The sequence below is a fragment of the Pagrus major genome, chromosome 11 (genome assembly GCF_040436345.1).
Source record: "Pagrus major chromosome 11, Pma_NU_1.0".
Lineage (NCBI taxonomy): Eukaryota > Metazoa > Chordata > Actinopteri > Spariformes > Sparidae > Pagrus > Pagrus major.
Window position 1 is genome coordinate 6,641,933 of NC_133225.1, and position 22,093 is coordinate 6,664,025.

Sequence of the window (22,093 nt, forward strand, 5' to 3'; positions counted from 1 at the left end):
CTGTTCTGTACACAGCTGCTCTACAGTTGACTGTTATTTTTTTCTCAGCATTTAATTGGAGCTGAAACAGCATGACCTATTTTGTTTGGAGAGAATGTATACTTTATCTGTGCCTCCTCAGAAGGTGGCCTTGAGCTTAATATGCAGCGCTGCGATGGCTCCTCTCAAAAGTGTAACGCAGTACAGATTACTCATAACCTGTTTAACATCACAAGCAGCAAATTCATCAACTGGATTACGTAAAGCTGCTAACATGTCATTATTTTAACAGATTCTTCAATTAAATGTACAGCTGCTAGAAAAATGACAAAGCAACTTTGCAACAAATATTATTTTTGCTCAGACAAACCACTTTTTTCTTCTTCTTTTTTTTTAAAGTAATACCAGCCGAGTCCTCATGCTGCTGAAAGTGGCATCTTGACATCACCTGCGTGATCAAAACAGAACTGTCCTTTGTATTATCATCAATATAACTCTGTCTGGTCAGTCTGACGAATGAGTCGCAGTAATGAGGAGCTCTCCAAGGTTTCTATTGAAGCTGTGTCACTGTGACACAAACAGTCTCTGGCTTTCAAAGGCAGTTGAGAAAATGGCTCTCTGCAATATGGAATCAAATAAAGCCATCCATTATAAACTGATGGCTCTTAATACACACATTTTCACAACAAAAAAAAAAGTATCTTTAAGTGTTTAACCCATATGTTTGATTCCAGACACACGACATGCTGTAGCCCCCCTCTCCTCAAAACACACACACACACGCAAACACACACCAACTCACTGAGAGGATAGTGTGACTGATCCAGCAATCCTTTCATTGTTTTGCTAAAACAGAGTCGCCTAAGCTGCTATAATCACTCGTTTAGTGTTGCGGCAACAAATGCTTTTTTTAGATATTCCAATCCAATAAAAAAAAATTCAATCCCTCATGAACCCTAACTAATGCTCTGTCCATTTGCTGTTGTCGTCGTTAATATTACTATTATTTTAATAAGCCATTTCCCTTTCAAAGGCTCTGTGTCCATTTCAAATAATACCATTGTGATTTATGGGAGACAAAAGCTGCGATGTCAGATTGAGAGCTGGCTAAAGCTTCTCTTTTAAAAGCTTGAGTTAAAGCCGCAGCTCCATTGACACTAAAGAGCATTTTGTATTGTAAAGTCCATCATCATTTAATCTGTGGATAAATACTGTATGTCTGTGAGTGATTATGTCTTTCTTTAGTTTGTGCTGATCATGCAGGAAATGGTAAGCTATTGTCAAAGGTAAGACAATTGCTTTTGGTTTAAGGTGCAATGTTGCCCGTACAGGAAGTAAAGCAGAAGCGACACAGCTGATAGATGACTGCAGGTTTAGAGACACAGATTAGTGTTGTTGAGCAGTTGTCTTTCATTGGGCTCTTTCCACAGCGTTTGTACTTTTTCCCTTCTGGTTATCACTTTCAGCTCAGTGGTTTGTGCTGTTTATGCAGTGGCTTTCAATCTCATTGTCTTTGCACATTGCTTTTGTACTGTGCAGAAAAAAAAAGGAAAAAAAAGTAGTGGCCTAAATATGGGACACAGCTCGTGATTCCTCAAAAGTTGAACTGAAATTTGAAGTCTCCTCATTTTTTTGTGTAAAGAAATGTTAACTACTGTACTGTAGCTAATTTTACATCTTTCAAAAGAGGTTAAAATCAATGTTGGGCATATTTGTGGAAACATTGTCTGAGCTTTAAGCCTCTGGGATGGCTTTTCCCATGGCTGCTGTTGACTGAAGTTTTAGCAACAACATCACGACGAGACAACATCATGGTGTGGTGCTCACTGGAGAACGTCATATTCATACAGTATATTCAACGAACATTCATACAAGAACCCATTACCCTTTAACAAGTCCACATAGCTGTTACAGTTCAAGTTATTAACAAGACAATTTTTAGTGGCCACAGACATATTACACTGATCAAAAATTTTAACACTAACATCGAGGGCTCTGTAGTCTGACTCACCGGATGTGGACCGTTGCCATTGGCCGACTATTTCGGCCGCCCGTCTCTCCCTTCCACTATCTGAGTGTTAGCGCTTTCAACAGCCACCTACGAGCTAACAACCTGCATGCAGAAAATGCCAAACCTGGTCACTAACAATACAAATGTAAACAAGCTAGCAGCTGTTACCTTTTCTTTCCCTGGGATTTAACCATTTTAACGTCAGGACTCATCTCTCCATGTGCAAATCTTCCACCAAAACATGTTGCCTCCCGACACTATTTTGTAGGTGCATCGTTGCTGTACATTGGGTTTTTGTGGGGGCCAAGACAATTGTGATTGGTCATGCTATATGAGGCTCATGCAGCAGTAATTGCATAGAATTAAATTTTTCATCTTTCACATTTAAATTTCACGTTTTTGACCAAATAAGAACACAATACATATAATCTTTTTTAATTTCAGTTTGACGTCAGAGCTGTCTGGGTCCAGACAGCAGGAGGAATAAACTTTGCGTTCTTCTCACATTAATGTGTAGCTTGTTGCGTCATCATTGTGCCACAGCAGAGTTGACCTGCCATGATTTATCCTACAGATCTGTAAGTTCCTCTTGTTCTGTACCGTAGCAGGTGACGATATGTAAATAGTTCCAGCTTCCCGTTCACCGGGACTCCTTTGTTCCACCTCCACTAACAAAGGTGTAGATCTGATGCCTTGAGAACAGTTGTCTCTCCTGTTCACTCTCTATCACTGCGGTGGAAGCAGGAAAGACAGAGCCTGAGGTTTGGTTCTTAGCGGGACACGATGCTGTCAGGGCATCAGGTGAGAGCACGTACTGAGGCCCCTCAGCCCTCAGCCCAGCCCCCCACCTCCCACTCCACTCCTCACTTGATCAGTTCTGACACAATGCCAATTCCACAGTGGGTGGTGTTCACAGCTTTATTCATAGATGTGGCAGAGGAGCAGTGATCAGCTCCCAGACTCGGCTTTGTCTGCTCACCTTTCACTGTCATGCTGTATCAGGTTGCACGCAACAGTGGTCATTTACAGATGTTATTGTTGTTTTTGATTTTAAGTGGTCTGGCATTTAACAACTCTCTGAAAATTGTTTGTCAAGTGGATGGCATTTGATGGTCCATCAGGAAGACTTTCAGGGGTATTACAGCTGATGGGATTTCTGCCATTAAAAAGCAGATGGCAGATGACCTGAAACTATAAGCCTCGACATACTGGGGGAAACAGTGGAAAATAGGTGCAGCTGTTAACCCAGTCACCACTGAATTTAAGCACTAACTTCAATGAAACTGCGTCTGAGTATCCCGAGGGTGCAGGCAAACAATTTACTGAATTGAGCCAGACATAACTGAAAAACCATGTCTCCAGCACGTATAGTTGCTGTATGGTTTCTATTGTTGCCTCTGAAAAGCCGAACAGGAACTGCGAAGCAATCATAAAGCATGCAGGGAAGCAATTTCTTTCTCTTATTCAAGTGAAAAATTATTCCGTGCTGTCACAAAAGACTCCCTAACAAGGTGCTTTAAACTCTCTGGCAGTGCATTGCTGCAGGGTGTCAAAGAGTGGATAAGGTATAAATGAAGCTTAAACTCAAAAGTCTGTTTCTGGTAATAGCAGCATTTCGTTCCCTCTCCAATGTGCTTTTGATGTGGAGCTAAGATTAACAGTGTTAAATCGTCCTCTTCACTGTCTCAAACTAACAACACAGGCATAATGAGCACATTGTTGACAACAAGAGCACGTCTTTGAGGTGTATGAATACTTACAGACTTATTATCTACTCTTTTATGCAGGTATCTGAATTCAACCCCTTTTCACGTATACCTCCATTGAACATTGTGTATTATGAATAAAGAGTTGTATTAATTTGAGTCAACAATAGAGAAATATCAGACATATTCCTTCATCTCCTCTTAATCCTCCATGATGTGATCCTGGCCGTTTATGGTTGAGTGGCCGAGGAGGCGCAAGGTGCCAAGAATTCCAAGAGCTCCGGCCCAGCTGCTCTCTAGAGAGCGCTCCGGCATGGCAGAAAGATTTGCACATCGAACGTGTCGATCCCTCACGCTTAATGAGGCCTACTGTTTGGGCTTCCATTATCAGCCTGCTGCATCCCGAGCCAAGCCGAGCTAAAGTCACGCCTCGTAAAGTCCTATTCGCTGTTTGATACATCGTGGACAGTAATCAGAGCTCAGCATTTCTCACCGTCTCTGGGAATAAACTCAGTAGACAATTGCGTGTTGTCACACCAAATCTACTGTATATTTTGATTTCCAACTCAAAGGAGACCTATTATGCATTTTTTTTCTTGCCTTCAGCATTTTATATCGGTGAATGTAAAAGATCTTGAATGTTAAAAAGGTCATAATCTGCATCGACAGAAGCTCCTCTCTCCTACAGAAAACGCCGCTCCTGAAATGCATCATCAGTAGTCCCGCCTTCAATTCCGTGACTTTGTGACATCACACTACGTCACCATGTCATACATTTGCATAATTTATGCAGAGCAGCTAGTTTGGCAAATTGAGAATTGATTTAGCACAGCTGATCTGTTGTTGTTAGCATTGCTGGCTCAGGCATGTGTGAGCTGACCAATCAGAGCAGACTCGGTATTCGGGAGGGAGGGCCTTAAAGAGACAGGAGCTCAAACAGAGTGTTTCAGACAGAGGGGTAATACAGAGCTGCAGCAGTGGACAGTACGAGAAAACTGAGCATTAAAGCATGTAAACCTATTCTAGTAGTAACCCAAAATAAAATGATGAACCTGAAATGAGCATGATATGTCTCCTTTAATGTATTGTTTAAATTACAGCTACTATATATATATTATTGAAACCTTGACTGACACATACAATCATTCAAATTGCATGCATACAGATACAGTCGTCAATAATACCAGACGAGTTGTTTGGCATGATGATCTTTCATTCTGAATACAAAACCATTTTTCACTCAATCTCCTATTGACAAATCTGATTCCTTTCTGTGACACAGTAAACCCAGGATAAATTAGTACAAAACCAAACCGGTCACTAAGATTCACCCAACTCCCACATGTCACAATTAGGAACACCTCAAAGGTCAGCTCAGATCTCGGCCCGTGTAACAATATTGAAAATCAAATCTACTGTAAAGATCCAGATCTGGAGAAGGTCGTCCGAGTGTCACAGATTTCTGAAAAAGCTCAGCCACGCAGCAAGAAAAGAGTCAAGTTCAGGCCTCCAGGGTTTCTGCAAAGGACACACACACCTGTGACGGGATTGGACCGTAAGCCTGGGCTCGGGGGTGGGGGTGGGGTGATGAGGGGCGCTGCGGATGATTGGCAGAAAATGTCAGGCACAACACGTCAGCCCCATACAGACACACAGCAGGCAGATGTCAGAGACTGCATGATAAGAGGGAGGGCAGGCTCACAAGGAAAGGAAGGAAGTGGCATCTTCAGAGAGTTATGTCATCCTTCTGAAATCTCTGAAAGATTTGGCCTCAACACAGCTCACACCTGAAGTCTTTTGTGCTCAGAGTATGACTAAATTACTATCTCCTGACCTATCACCTAAATGTGCAAGACTTAAAAGTGTCTTTCTTCTAATGTTTGCCTCCCCTTTCCCTCTGTTATCATTATTTTCCAAAATACAAGGATTAGTCAGGGTCACATTTATTTATTTTTTTTCCACATGCTCGTATTGAACAGAAGGATATGCACAACCTTCTGGGCTGCACCACCACTGGGGCCTGAGCCAGGGTCAGATATCTCAGAGGGAAAAGGCAGACTCAAGACCATCTACTGCATGTTGATTACCGTGAATGTGTTTTGTTTGACCTTGTGAGCTACATCCTGATTTATTGAAGTCAGGTTTTTGTGAAGTCGAACCCAGACAGATTTTGTTAAGCAATACATTCTGGCACTATTCCTTTGCATGTTAAGCAGCATTTATATCACATCGACCACAGGTGATATCCATCAGTGAGGTGGGAATAAATGTACGAAAAACTCTTGAAATGTTCTTCATCACCTCAGTCGACTTGGTGAATCACAACTACGTTCTTTCCTGGTCCTCAGGGGAGTGCTCCCATCGCCCACCCTGAAGACGAGCTGGAGCGCCTGACCAAGAAGATGCTGTTTGACATGGACAACCCACCATCTGAGGAATACTTTGGTAAGAAGATCACTCATCTCACACACACGGCATGCAGCAGTTGGTGTAAATGATAATATTTCTGATCTCTTAATTTCATAATCTATCTAATAGAGGTTGAAACCCTCATCCTATTATACTATTATTTGATTTTTTGTAACAGGACAGGACAGCTAGTTTTTCACATCTGACGTATTAGCGTTCGCTAGTTTCAGTATGCTAGCCAGGCTTGGATGGGTTCTATTTTATGTTAACTGCAAAAGGTAGAAAGCAGATTACTACATTACTACTAATTTGTTAATGTTGCTTTTTAAATTTTTTTTTAGATAATTAAAAACTACCGTGTTTGGCCACTTTCATCTTGCTGCTAAGAAACATTTCTTGCTAGTATGACACATTTTAGCCTCAAAATGTCAATAAAATAAAATTAGTGATAAAACAATGTAAAATAAAATAAACATGAAATTAACCACGACAAAACTCATTGAATGTATATAAAGATCGACGTCATGACAGCTCCCTAAAAGTGAAGCCAAAACGTCTCGATCATCCCCTGGTGGCTGGCCCCCCTTTCCAAAAGCTTATTGTATTGATTTATTTAACAGTTATTAAACCAGGAAGTCTCATGAGATGCATTGTTTATGATAGACCAGTCCAAAAACATACACACATTGTGCTCTCTCTCTCTCTCTCTCTCTCTCTCTCTCTCTCTCTCTCTCTCTCTCTCTCTCTCTCTCTCTCTCTCTCTCACACACACACACACACACACACACACACACACACACACACACACACACACACACACACACACACACACACACACACACACACACACACACACAATGTTAATATCTACTCTTCTTGCTCTAATTTCGTAATATCACATTGTAACAGGACAACTTTCCTTGTGAATGTTACGTATCACCAAACAAAAGAATATAATCATCCCTGCTATAAGTGGCCCTACGTTCTCTGACACACAACAACATGCACTTCATAATGTAGCATTCATAGGTGAGAGCAGCGTGGTGGCTAAAATTAGCCCATGAGTCACTGTTTGATTCACATGTATAATATAGAAAGCTTAACAAGCATGCACACGTTGCACACACACACACACACACACACACACACACACACACACACACATATTGCAAAGCAGTTCTGCAGACATTAGGAGCGCTCACTCTGTCACTTTTCACTGTGATGTTTTGTTAAACTAAAAGAAGAAACAAACAATCAGCGCCTCCGTTATTTTAAAGACACTTATCCAAATCTACAGGTTGTACTACAAAGCCGAAGCTATGGCACATTTATGTCGATAAAGGCTAAATTAATTGGGATAGTGGGTTAATAGAATAAAACTGGCATTGGGTTTCTTAGATTAGTGCACCCAGTGACCCACAAAGTTAATTTTTTGTACCACAGGAACAATGTTTTTGGAAAATGTCTGGAGGCTGTCGAGTACAGTGTAGGTGTGTATGATACAGACAAGGTTAACCCCGTATTCTTGGTGCTTCCTTTCTGTTGATTTCCCAGTGTAGACACAGCAGCATATCTACCAGTCTGGGAAACAGTCCTCAAGGTAGAGTCTCAAAACTATATCAATGTGATCAAAGGATAAGGCACAAGTCCTTCTCAGGGTATAATGAGAATAAGAGATAAAGGCTCCGGACAGATGAAACATCCTGATTTCGATGAAACTCTGTATCCTGTCTGATTGTCCACTGTTATTATTCTTTATTTATTTTTTATTTTTTTTACAGTTTTTCTCTCCCATTTTTCTCTGTGAAACGCTCGATATTTAATTTGTGCTCATTTGAAAAAAAATATATAACTGCCAGGATTAAACAAAATACAATTTTAATACTATTTCGCAAAATAGGATTCAAAAGACAAGGATTCTGTGCATTTATATTTAATTTCTATTTTTCCGCCCTCTGTACCCTGTGCTGCCAGCGAGTGCCATCCCTCTGCTGCTTTCTCTTCTCTAGCCTTTAATCCCCTTTGCCCTGGAATTAGTTCCCATGCCCATTAGATACCTCACTCAATACATTCAATGGGGCTCTGGAGCAGGCTTTATATCAGCACATAATCACACAGCACACCATGATAGCATGTGTAGGTGTATTATAGCTACAGGGACATGTATTTAACTGGTATTAAGGGATATTCGGCTTCACGTTGGTGCGCACTGATGTAAAAACCTTAATTGGTTCACATTAGACATAGGTCAAATGGATCTGCTGGCTTAAGCAAAGTGTAGTCATTTTACAGAGGAATGGCCCTCAATGCCTTGTTGGCCTAATTTTTGGGTGAATGTGTATGCGAAGCAGACCTGGCATGAACTCTGTGCGCTGCTATACCATGCATGCACTCACTACTGCCAACTATAAGGCTGACTGGCTGAAGGCTGGTAAAACAAGGACAGGGGAGAAATGGGTCATATGTGAGCTGAGGTAGCCAGAACAAGTTAGGGATAGCGTGTGCGTCTCTAGCTGACAGCGGCTGGCTGTTACTGGATTGGAGAGGGGGAGGGAGGAGGGTCATCCTGTGGTTAAACAAGGCGACAGCTGAATTAACGGAGGGAAAGAAAGAGGATGAGGGCAGGAGCCTTCGACTGAGGTGACTGCAGGGACTCATTAGGAGAGAGTTCAAGCACAGACACATGCTGCTTTGCAAATCCACAGAGCCCCCCCGTCCTCCCCCGCTGAATAATGCACATATAGCCACTACATTGATGTTAAAACTGACTTTAGTCCGACATGTTCCTCACGGTATATCCAGGGCTGTGGGAAGAATCAGTCCCAAGGCGTGAGACTTTTGTAATTACAAAGAATCTAATGGCACACAAGCCTCTTCTTTTTTGGCGGGGTTCAGGGGGAAGAGGGCTAGCAGAACCCTAAGGCTAGTAATTAACAAGATTAATCAAAGTGGGGCTGCGATCTCTGGCGCACTACTGGACTGGATCATTGTCTTCCTATAGCAAAGTTTTATTGGTGTCACTAATGTCTTTGATGAGCTTCTTATCTGAAACAGGGAGTTTTCATTGGTCCAGAGGGGGTTAATTGAATTGAATTACTGTTACACTCTGACTCTGATGTCACAGGGAAACTTTTCATTAGACTCAATGAGGCTCCATCCGTAGCTCATAAGTAACACAACATCATTATGCTCTTTTTACAACAAATTCAGTCCAGCAATTACACCGGTCACGTCTTTGAATACTTTTCTGTGACAAAACGGGCACATGAAAAGCAGCCGTTTGTCAAACGCGAGCGCCTCCCAAACTGTAAAAAACCTGAAAATGATGCACTATAGAAGAACGGCTTTTCTTGCGAGAAACCCAGTTTGCAAGCCAGAAATTCCTCCTATGATTGAAGCTTCTTTGAAAAGCAACTGATTAGTCCTGATTTAGAGTTCCAGATTAGATTTGAGTAATCTGAAAGAGCCTTTTCTCCAAATGTCATCATCCGTCATATTTAATCCACTTAGGTTGTGCGTAGGTGTACTGTGTTTGTGGAAATCTAATAAGACACAGCTACTCAGCTCGCAGTACAGATGCCTTGGCATTTGTGCATCAGAGGAACTTACAATATTTTGTCATCACTACATTTCTGTCAACCAAAACCAGGACATAAAGCTAAATAATTGAAAGGATGAGATGCTTTGCATTATTTACAATTAGTGGTGATGATACTTATGCAGTGTGGTTCATTCTGCCGCAGAGAATCTGTTTTTATTTCTCCTTTAATACCAAAATGACAAGTTGAGAATTCCTTCATGTGATACAAGACTTTCAGTATTTCACTGTATAGAATTAAGGAAGATGTGAAATTTTAATATCCAATCAATATTTATACAGAGTGATTTTCCAGAGGGATTTCTGAGCCGTGGCATAAATGTTTTTGTAATGTTATTATCAGATGGTAGGGAGACAGTCATTGGAAATAAGCAGAGAGATTCATTTGGGCATACTGTACTCCACGCAGGACTCTTAGCTGTCGGAAAAGCCTTTCCTCCTGGTTTGAGCTCGCCTTTGTTTTATGATAAGAGCCGGAGAAGAAAAGGCAGGCTTTGCCATTTTTCCTCATAATGTCAGCTGGAGGAGCCCTCATAATTTATAAGACACCTCACATGAAATGTTCATGAGGAATCTTGGAAGAGATACAAATGGCAGTGTAGCTCCAGTAACAGTACAGGCCAGAGGAGTCAGAACAGATCAGCTAAGGTAATTGGGTCAGAAAAGTTTAGGTTCACACAGTACGCTCTTGTGGAGCTGCCTGCCTTTCTTTATAACACAACTGAGCATCATAACTTAATGTATTAATAGGCTTCCAGTTTAGACAGCTTTGTGCATTGTCTAAGATACTCTGGTGGAATTCATTTGCATATTACTGAGGTCGCCCTCAGCAACCTCTTAGGAGTTTGCTTTTAGATGTGTCTCTACATGTCATAACAAGTGGGATGTGTGTCAGAGTAAAACCTTTCTGCTGGCTTAAAAGAGACGCCCCCCACGCCCCAACCCCACTTCCCCACCACGCTCCACCTCCACAGTCTCCGAATGCCTTCGGCCAACCGTCTCCCCCAACGCAGATAACTGTTTCTACTTAGTGCATGAAGGTATACCTTTAAAGTCAAGTTCATTTTTAATGTTCATTTGGCATTTATACACGGGAAAAAACAAAAATCTTGTAAACATGCACGTACAGTCTGATAACACATTTACATGTACAGACATTGTCATACATAACATGCTTCTAAATAAGTGCTTTACATAAAAGTGTAGAACAAATACCTTTACATTTTTAACACTAATTAGTTTTTTTAGTAATAGCCACACAATATTTGCATTATTTAGTTATTTTCCACTGGCACAATGTTGTGTGACATATACGTCCATCGATATCTCAGTGCTTTTTCAGCCATAACTCAATTAAAATACTTCACTTTTTATAGTTTGCTTTGTAAACATTGTTAATAGTTTACCCATCATTTTATAGTGTTAGCATTTCTACTTTTGATCATTTAGATAACCACGTAAGTGTTTTTAATTAGTGAGATTAGCCTGTCAGCTAGCCTAGCTGGCTTGCTGAAAAGCTCTGCGTATACACATAAGAGGAGAACCAGTCACACTTTTCTCTGTTTCGTGATTCATATTCCAGCAATGAGGTCAGAGCTTCACTGTTTGCTCTCTGAAGGCGAGGTACATCAGTCACTATTATTTTAGGCAGCTCTTCCAAGCACCAGGTGGCAAGACGTTAGTGTGTGTCTTTTCCTGTAATAATAAATTGTACGTGATGTTACCACAGTAACCACATGTTTTGCTAAATCAAACAAGACTAAAATCTCAAGGATTATAATTTAAAGGTCCAATGCTTGGGAATTGGCCACCGTGATTAAATACTCCCAACAAATATGGGCAGCATATCACCAGAGAAACTGCTTACTGCTGCTGACTGCATTCTGATTATACATCCATGACTGTAGCTGCAGTTAGTTGGTTTGCTCAGTTAGCTGTGTAGCTAGCCGGACTATAAGATTAATGTTGGTGTTCACCCCTCTAGCACAGGAACTTTGGACCGCTGGGGCTAGCTGGTTAGCGTGCTACTGTAACTTCAGTCATTAGCCAACAAAGTACTTAGACAATTTTTGAATTTTTTAAACTAAAATTCTTAGATATTGCACCTTTAAAGATGAAAAAAAAGAGTGACATGAAATTAAATAGTTAAATAAGAATGAATTCTTTCATTAAAATATGATAAATCACAACATTGCATGTACTCTACTTTGGACACAAATAGGCAGTTGAATGGCTGGATTCAGTTTTGTCCTTTACAATACGACCACAGCTCATTTTAGTTTGAACCTGCCTGCAGCTTTTTTTCACACAGTAATCTCCTCATAGGCTCTTTAGCTCGAGGAGCCTATTTCCGCTTTCACTATCAGAGGATTTCCTCCAATCACAGTGGCTAAGTGGTGCCTCTTTGTTGTGCTGTGCTGTACTCTGTGAGCGTAGATGTATGTTGCAACAATCTCTATGACACAGAAGTGCATAATGCTGCTGGAAGGAGGTCAGCGACCACCCAGGGGCAGGGGGGCGGGGGGATCATATGAGGCAGTCTGGTGACATGGCAACTAGTCTAAAGCCCATGCATCACTATACCACCTACAGTGGATTATAATGTATGACTGCAAAAGACTAGATTATACAACACAATAGCCACGGATGATCCATCATAGCTGCCTTTCATAAGAAGAATGCAGTATGTATGTCAGTGTGAGGCTGCTGATTTGACTTCCAAGACCCTTTTTTCTTATGTAAATAATGTTAAACGCTTTGAATGTACAAATTGTCAGATTCTATAAATTCTACAAACACCTTCAGCTTGTCAGTGTAAACTGTGTAGATGTCTTTTATGAATGAGATCCCAGCAGTTTTTTCTGCTATGTCATCACCTTGCATGTAATGGTCACATGGTGTTTTCAATACTTATGTTGCTTTCTGCTGCGAGCAGTAGAAAGCAATATAAGTGCGGGCAGTTCTGTAAGGCATGGAGTAGTGTTTTCAGTGTAGTTTATGGGCCCTCTTTGCCACTTTTTTCCTCTCATTATCTTGTTCCAGCCCTGCCGCTGACCTCGCAATGCTGCTTTCTAGTTTCTCAGCTGATGCAGTGTGCCAGCATGGGACTTCTCTTCCCGGCGACAGAAGCTCGCTTTTTGGCAGCGGTTCACGTGAGGTGACCAACCCCCTTCCCTCCCTCCCTCTCCCTCTCCCGCCCTCCCCTCCCCTTCCTCCCCCGCCAGGCTCGGCGCTTGCTATCCTGCCTCGTTGAGACAGCTCCACTGAGGCTTGCAAGATCAGCTGCCGTGCGAGCCCAGCTGAGGCTTCCGGGCACTCACGTTGCTAGATTTCATTTGTGAGTGAGCGTTTGACCTCAGGAATGAGTAGACATCCGCATGCTCATGCACGCAAACGCATACATAGTTACAAGCACACGGGTGCGCACGGATGAACAGCATACAAACACACAGACGTCTTTGAACACGCAGCTTGCCCAACGTAGTCCGTGGCACACACACTCACCTGTTCCCCTGCCTTTCCCCTCTCTCCCTCCCCTCTCTCTTTCACCCCAGTTCGCCAGCCCCGCTCGCTGCCTGGCACCCCTCCATGTCGCTCCTGCCAACCTGCTTCTAAAACATGTAACCTACACTCAGTCCCCCTCATTCTGCAGCCGCGGGCCCTGACAGGCCGAGCGGTAATGCTTAGTGGCATAGGCTCGCCTATCCTCCATCCTCCACCATCGCCGCAGCAGTTCTGCAGATTGCTATTTGCTGACATTGGGAATGAGATTAAAGGCAGGGGTTAGGAAAGAGGCATTCAGAGATTGAAATGCAGCGATGACAGCTATTTCTCTCATCATCCTAAGGCAAATGAAGGCCACAGCATTGTCGGGCTACACGGAGGGCAAGCTGAAGCAACAAAGTAGATTAACCTAGAAGGGGGAGAGATGAAACGGCGCACAAATCGTGGCCCCTGGCAGTTCAGTGGCCGGCAGTTACACTCCTAATGTGTTCGACAGACTTATTTTCTGCTGTTAACCACTCACTGGCCTATTGTTTATGTCTTTAATTAAGTGTGAAGAAGTTATCACAACTTCATGTCTTTATTTGGCCCACCTTTTTTAGGGTGTCACCATAAATTAATGCCGTATAATTCAAAAAATCTGAAGTAGAGCAAGATAATTAGTCGTAGCCACATCTGTGTTAGTTATGTTTTAATTCCTTCCTTTGAGCGTTGTTGTGTTGTTAATATTGGAACACAACATCTGCAGTAGATGAATGTGTTTTGTGTTTTTTACCACCATATCTATCGGATATTTTAATCCAAGCACAAAACTTTAGTTGAAGTCCCAAAATGGATTTTGTGGTTCTTTTATTAGTTTTGGATACGAGCTACTGTTGCTGGCTTTGCCTTTGGGGTTTGCAAGGGTTGCACCAGCAGAATTGTATTCTTTAGTAACATAGTGTGAAAAGTTTGGTCTCCCACAAAAAAGTTCCTTGCGATCCTTCTTTACATGCACGATCTTTGATTTCTGACGATGTAAGATCAAATTGAGCTGCAAGTGTGCTCCCTCTCTGCCTTTCATGCTGCTTCAATATCACGCCGTGAAAAAACAAAGAAGGCAAAGACTGAGGGAAATCTGAAGCGTTCTGCCACTCAACATCCCCCATTCCCAAACAACAGCGTCTCACTGCCACTACAAATACATTAGAAATCAATTATTTATGGAACAGAGTCAGGGCCTCTTTAATCTTTTCCTTTTATCCAATTAAATTGTCTAACCATTCTAAGCCTCTATAGCTCACAGGGAATGTGCTTCTTTAAAAAAAGAAAAGAAGAAAAGATTTTCTCTTCAGTCCTTCTTTTGACTTTCGATGTAACAGAGAAGAGACACTTCTGAGGGTTGAGGAATGAAAGGAAAGAAAGTGAGTAAAGTGTAAATGAACTCCCCCTCCCGCCCCGTCACCATTGCATTGGTTCTACAGGAACTATTTGAAGTTTTGATATTAAGACTCTGGTTCCATTCCCCGTGCAAAGGGACGCTGGGGAGCAGCGAGGCCTTTCATGATTCCTTTATGCCCAGCTGAAATAGTTCGAAAGTATTTGCGATCATCTCCACTGGGGTAAATACGATGTTACTTCAATTGCTGTCCTGTATTATTCAAGAAGTCAATTGAAGTAGTGTCTGAAAATTGAAAATGCTTACTTCCGAAGCAGATGTGCGAAATTATTGATGTGAAGCATTGTAAAACACTGCGCACTTCTCTCTATTATCATACAGTAAGACTGTTAGAGAAGAAAAGTTACAGGCTCACTCAAAAGCTTCACATTTTTACAGCCCACAATGAAAGACATCAGAGTAAAAGTGTGCTTCAGAGCTCAACGTGTTGTGATATATTTAATGAAATCCTGAGACTCGAGATCATGTTTAATTCTTTCAGTACATGTTGGATAACTTAAGTCTTAAAATGTTGAAGAGTTGATTGAGAAATTGACTTTATTGACAACAAATATCGGATAACAAATTGATAATCAAATACCAAACATTCACCACCTGTTTTATATAACAAACATTTTGAAGACATTACTTTGGGCTCATGAAAATTGTAATGGGCAGTTGCAACTTTCTGACATTTTATAAACAAGAACATTTATGGATTAATTAAGAAATTGGACAAGCTAATTAATAATGAAAATCGAGCTTTTACATTTACACACTTTTATAATGCATAAAATTATAAAATGAAGACCTTTAAAGTGTCACGACTAATTAATAATTTATTTCAGTTCTAGCCAATCAGTATATTTACATTTTTAATTACCTCTCTGTATTTTAGGTTTCATTGTTAGTGGCGGGCTCCACCATTCCTGCCCTGAATTAAATGGCCTTCCTTTACAGAAGGGATTCATAGGAAATATTGCATGCATTAAATCAAGCTTTCCTGTTATAAATTTAAAACGAGAATTAATGGATTCATTGAGAAACTGGACAAGCTCATTGATAATGAAAATAGAGCTGAGCTATTCTTTAGTAAATTCCAACTTAAGGTGAAATGTATGACATTCACTGCCACCAGATATCGAACGCCAGCATCTCAGACCAAAACAAATTGAGAACGTGAACTCACACTGCTCAAAGAAACTCAAATCAAACCGTAAAACTAGCCACCGCTCGTCAAATATAAAGCAATCTTCTGTTACTGCAGAGTCTATATCTCACCTGAAATGTTTGCAGAAACATATTTTAGTGCACTGTTTACCTGTAATATGAGAAAGTCTCTTACCAGGCGACCATGTTCAAAACAGACATGGGGAGAACATAGATAGATGGACTCAACAGATCACAACACACACAGAGTGAGAGTGACTTTATTCTTACTCTTCTGTATTTTTACATGGCAAGTAGTTGTTTGCTGCTATATTAATGTTCAATGTTAGCCATTGAGCTTCTCTGGGGTCAGATTTTTATATTTTTTATATTTGCTGGATTTCTTTGGGTCTTTTGATAAACAACTGAATGTCTTGATGTCTTGTAACTCAGACAAAACAAGCAACATAAAGACTTCACTCTTTTGTTGACCCTTTTCTTCAATCAATGAATCATGAATTCTTAAACATTTCACACAAACAATACAGTAACAATGACTGTAATTTACTTTATATCATCTGTATCCACATTCGAGTCTCATCTGACCATCTCCTCTGAAAAACGGTTGGCATGATGGGAGACTGGGACCCGAGATAAAACAAAATGATTTATTACTTGACAAAAAAAAAGACATTAGAGCTGAAACGACCAGTTAGTCGATTAATCAACTATTTGATTGGCAGAATATTAATCTGCACTTGCGGATGAAAATTCTCTGGTTGCATCTTCTCCATTGTGACACACTGCTGCTTCCTTTGTCTTCTATAGAAGGAAACTGAATATATTTGGGTTTTGGACTGTAGATCAGAAAGAACTAACTGTCTAAATATGTCAACTTGGATTTTAGGAGATCATGATGAATATTTTCTTGTCCAAATGATTAATCAATTAGTTGATAATGAAATTAAGTGTTGCGGCCCTAATAGAGATTACAGTGTCATCATATATAATGACCTGCCAGTTTCATTATGAAGTCTCAGCACTTTTAGAGTCATTAAATAACTTATGAACTAATTGACCTATTTAAATTCTGAGTAATAATAATAATAATAATAAAGCATGCAATAGTTTCAGGGCCAGCCGTAAACAGCCTCAGATCTGATGCTCTTTGTTAAATGATCATGTGAACTTGTGTGGGCCGCTGATGTTTCCACACAGCCCGTCATAACATGTCTGTTGGAATGCATACAGTCTATGATACATGTGTCTGTGTTTGTATATATACTCGTCTACATGTGTGGCATGTCTGGCGCAAAGAGATTTTTTTTTTTCATTGTGTACATTTGTGTGTGTGTGTGTGTGTGTGTGTGCGCGTGTGTGTACAGTGTATGCATAGTCGCGCACAAATAGCTCCTGAGGGCCCTCGCGATCACAGACTGCCAAAAGGAAAAGGATTTCCGAGAGGTTTCCTTCTCGCTATTTAAAGTGGGAGCCCTGTGGGACATGTTTGGCATTCTCATCCACTCACTGAAGATGGCCTGTGATCTGAAGCCACTAACAGGCTCAGCATGCTCCGTCTCTGTCTCTCGCTCACTCTCTCTCCTTTCTCTTTCCCTCTGGCTCTCTGAAGTGATTACCCTGCTTGTGATTCCACTGACACCCACATGTCCCCCCGAGACGTGCCTTCACTAGTTTGTTTAATCTGCCTCCCTGTACAGTAGGTAACGCAGCCATAATTGAGGTGTGGATAGGGCTGTGGGAACAGATGAAAACCAATAGCAGGTTTTATGGAAAACTTGTCGGAGCTATAAGTCAACGTGGATGACAGCAGTCGCTAAATCAACATACAAAATGCTGCTGTGATAAGAAATCAAAATGTTAACATCTCAGAGTCTTCAACAGCAATTTGTCAGTCCTTTGTTTCTTAATGTGTCCCCGGTCGATAAACAACCAATCCTGCAATGACAGAATCACAAACATCAGTGTTTCAGTAAGGTGTTCGAAATGTTGCTGGAAAAGTTGTGTGTGATCCAGCCCTTTGTTAAGCAACTTTTCTCAGTTTCCACAGCGGCTGACAATAAGATAATGAGTTATCTGAGATTAGAATACCATTAGCGGGCCTCTCAGTCGAGCAGATATTTGATCTCAACAACATATGACTTCCGAAAGTTGTGCTGATACCTGAGACAGATTCAGCTTTACACTCCGTTTGAATTTTTTGATATGAAAACAGAAAGTGGAACTGTGAAAATGCAAGCATCAGATACTCTATCTCCCCGCGGTTAGTGTCTCGCCTCTGTCTGTAACACGCTTGAACTGCTCTGTTCAGAACATACAGAGTGTCAATCATCGCCCAAATCAGCCTTTAGATGAAGCACAAAATGAAAAGGAACAAAAAAATGATCTATACAACTGAACTTGAATTAATTAAATATACTGTATCATACTTCCTCTGAGAGATTGCATCTGTCCTCAGATGTGTAAAAAATAAAACATTCTGAGATATCTTTTTAAACCCTATTATTGTAAGATACCAGTAATTAAATTGACAGTGTTATTAATTGGGTTGAAGATAAGTTGCATTGAGTCGAGGACATCTTAAACTCAATTAAAGATATCTCCAACTCAATTAAAGATATCCAAATGCCATGTCCCGCAATATGCAATCAGGCTCTTTCTGGCGCAATAATATCAGTTCACTTGTGCCCTTTTTACAAAGACTCGGTTGTACTTCTAAAGTTTTCTTTTTATCATTTAAAGCCCAATTTTTTTTAAATAGATGTCACCCGTGTCACACTTTAGTGATGTGTATGGTTTCTTTAATGTTGCATAATTATAGTATTTAATCCTTCCTTATCCAGCGTTTGAAATAGAAAATGAAGATTAGGCACTTCTGACATCAGGAAATCAAGCATTAAAGGGAAAGTTGAACATTTTTGGGACAAGGTGGTGTGAACTGATGCGTGGGCAACATCCTGTGGTTGAACAGATCCATAACAAGCCTGTCGGACAGAAAATTAACAGCAATTAATGGAGGCAGGTGGCAATAACATTCAAATTCACAAATAAAGTTTCACCATCCACAGCAGGATATGAGCTCTTTAATGTGCGGTTGCCAAAACAATTGATTAATCAGCAGAATGTTAATAAGCAGCAATGTTGATAATCAATAAGGCTTTAACTCATTTACCAAGGATGAATGCTAAAAATCTCAAATGTGATGACTTTCTGCTTTTATGGCTGTTGTCCGTTCGTCCGTCCCATTCTTGTGAACACGATATCTGAAAAACGCCTTGAGCGCTCTTCTTTAAATTTGGCACAAACATCCAGTTGAACTCAAAAGATGAGCTGACTTGATTTTGGTGGTCAAAGGTCGAGGTCACTGTGACCCCACAAAACACATTTTTGGCCATTACTCAACATTTCATATGATAATAATGACAATATTTAACACAGCGGTCTAATAGGATAAAATAATGAAATTATGGTATTTTACATCCAAAATGTCAAAGGTCAACTTCACTGTGACCTCATGCAAAAAATGTTTTGGCCAATATTCAGTGTAGCTCAGGAATAGCAACTCGACTGGTGCATGAATCACTTGAGCGAAAATATATTTGACCTGACTCAAAGTCTAGTGTGCTGGGTTTAGTGGGGTTGCAGGTTGCAACCCTTGTCTCACCCTCGCTCTTGGAAATAAGACACAAAAAACCTGAAAGGCCCTCTGTTTGGTTTGTCTGTTCTGGGCTACTGTAGAAACATGGTGGACCCCACTGATGAGGACCTGCTTCCTATTGATATAAAAGGCTCATTCTAAGGTGAAAAAACCATAATTCATATATTCAGATGATTGTGAACACACACAATGAAAAAATAATTGTGAATATTATATTCTGTTCTGTCAATGAAGATCTTTCTTTTCTGATTAAGATTTCTTCCCCAAAACTACAGGGTGCACCTTTAATATGATACGACCACCTTGCAGATCTCTTTGTATCATGAAACTTTTCAAAAAACAAAATAGTTAGGATAGGATAAGATATTTGATACATGATCTTTGGCCTTGAAAGGAGAAATTTCTCCTGATTTTAAGACATATGTTGGACAAGGCTGATGTCTTTTGACCTGGCTTTGTTTGAGGTGTTGTATCACTGACCTTAAACTGCAGGATGGTTCCTATCAGGTCAAGCTATTCACTCTCATCAGAGTGTCTGCCAGTGTTTGAAACAGAGTCTAACAGTCCAGCTCTCCTGCAGAACACTATAAATGACTGAATCATTTGAATCTTTATAGTGTTTTCAGTGTGACCGTTGGTTTCCCGTTGAATGTGATCTGACCTTAAATATCTTGTGGATTTCTGATGAATCTGCTCACAGCCTCCCCTCCTCTTCCTCTCCCCAGGGCGCTGTGCCAGCTGTGGAGAGAACGTAGTGGGTGAAGGCACAGGCTGCACTGCCATGGACCAGGTCTTCCATGTCGACTGCTTCGTCTGCATGACCTGCAGCACCAAGCTGCGCGGCAAGCCTTTCTTCGCTGTGGAGAAGAAGGCATACTGTGAGCCTTGCTATATTGTAAGTAACTTTTTTTTGTTCCTCCTCTCCACCTGCTTCACTTTCTGGTTTTGCTCAGTCTGGTTATGTGTATGTCCATGTTTCAAAAGTGCACATGATATCAGGGATGGTCACACTGGTGTCTGGAATGGTCATACATTTCCACTTCAGGCGACCACATTTCATTTCATCATCAGCTGACGAGTTGCCACCTCACCACATACATCTTCATTTCCTCTTTTTCTTTGCCTTTGTTTTGCTTTTGGTCACCAAATGAAATTGTCTCAGTATTTCTTTGTCTGAAAGTTGCTTCTTGCAGTCACACAGCTTTTAATGACAAGTACAAAGGCTTGGAAGATGCTAAAAACCTGTGTAACCAGTGAGCTTGGATTTGTTAAAGGTCATATTGATAGTTTTATGTAGACATTTAAAAGAAAATAATACATCTACAGGGCTTGTAGAAAGGTATTGTGACCCAATAATATAACACAGTATTTGCCAGTTTGTGGGAAAAAACATAAAAATGGACGTTAAGCAACGTTAACGTTTGCAAACTAGCTTTTGCAACGTTAGCTAGTACAACAATTAGAAGGGTTAGGGTTAAAGCTGCACTAATTGATATTTTTATAGTAACAATAGATCAGATGACGAGGTGTTATGTGAAAAATGTCTCTTATATTCACAAACCATCGGAGAAACATCACAGACTGCAGTTTTCTCTCAGCGCAACAGAATAATTTAGCATCTTTTAGCTAAATGTTTTAGGGGTATGGCCCACAACTTTACTGTTATGTTTTACTCTCACCACTCTAACCCACGTTGTTTCCTCACAGCTGGCAAAAAAGCACAGAAAAATCCTCTCTATGCTAAATACGCAACAGTAAAGTTTTTCAGTAAACATACTGAAGCATTTAGCGGCTATAGAGCCAGCTGTTTTTCTCTGAAGGCAGTGGAGCAAGTGTGGTACTTAAACACGACTTTTAAAGAATGCTAATGTTGCTGTTTGTCTGCTGGATGTGTGAGTAGATAACTTTTTGTGAACATGTTAGCCATATCAATTTTAAAACGCAGTAGCATGTAGGTGTTTGTTTATAGCTTTTGATTTTGACCCCAAGTGGCAACAAAAACAATGAATACAGGTTTGAAACACTTGAAATTTCCTGTTTTATGTTTGTGATATCAAAGCCAAATGTTCATAGCAACTGTTAGATAAATGAGCATATCTCCAAATTTAACCTTAGTGATAGTCATAACAAACACACAAGGGTAAGTTTTTGTAGTCCAGGACAACCTGATGGATTATTAATTAGTTTTACCTGAATAATGAATCAGAGCTGCATTCATTGTCTTTATAATAGAGGAATTTCAGATATCTCTTCCTCGCTGAATTAGATGATGATTAGAATGTTTTCACTTGCACATCATTCAGTGAGCTGATGCATAACTATCTGGAGTTACAGCTGATAAGCAGCCAGATATGGTTTAAATGCACTTAGTTATTAAAAGAGTGTCAAAATCATGTTAGAATGTAACATGGTGTTAATTCTCTTTGTGGATTAGATCCTAAAAAAAGATTGCGTCTCGTCTGTTTCCTCATTTTTAAATCACTCTTCTGATCAGAAGTTGACCAGACTGAAGCGATGACTGACACTGAGAGATCCCAGAAGTTATTTTTGATTTGGGGTGCCTTTATTCCTTTTTTTTTTTTTTTTTACAAAACTGTGACCCGTATTCTCGTCGCCGTGTTGCACAACACACATGAAAGTATTT

At 40.5% G+C, this 22,093-nt stretch overlaps 1 protein-coding gene across 3 annotated transcripts in view; it reads left to right on the plus strand.

The window, feature by feature from the left end:
* Window positions 1-22,093, plus strand: part of lpp (LIM domain containing preferred translocation partner in lipoma) — a 155,679-nt gene that overhangs the window by 105,815 nt on the left and 27,771 nt on the right. For all 3 annotated transcript variants that reach the window (XM_073475942.1, XM_073475943.1, XM_073475944.1), the window contains 2 exons: window positions 6,045-6,141; window positions 20,175-20,344. In XM_073475942.1, the coding sequence (XP_073332043.1) occupies window positions 6,045-6,141; window positions 20,175-20,344 (267 nt within the window). The remainder of the gene's footprint in view (window positions 1-6,044; window positions 6,142-20,174; window positions 20,345-22,093) is intronic.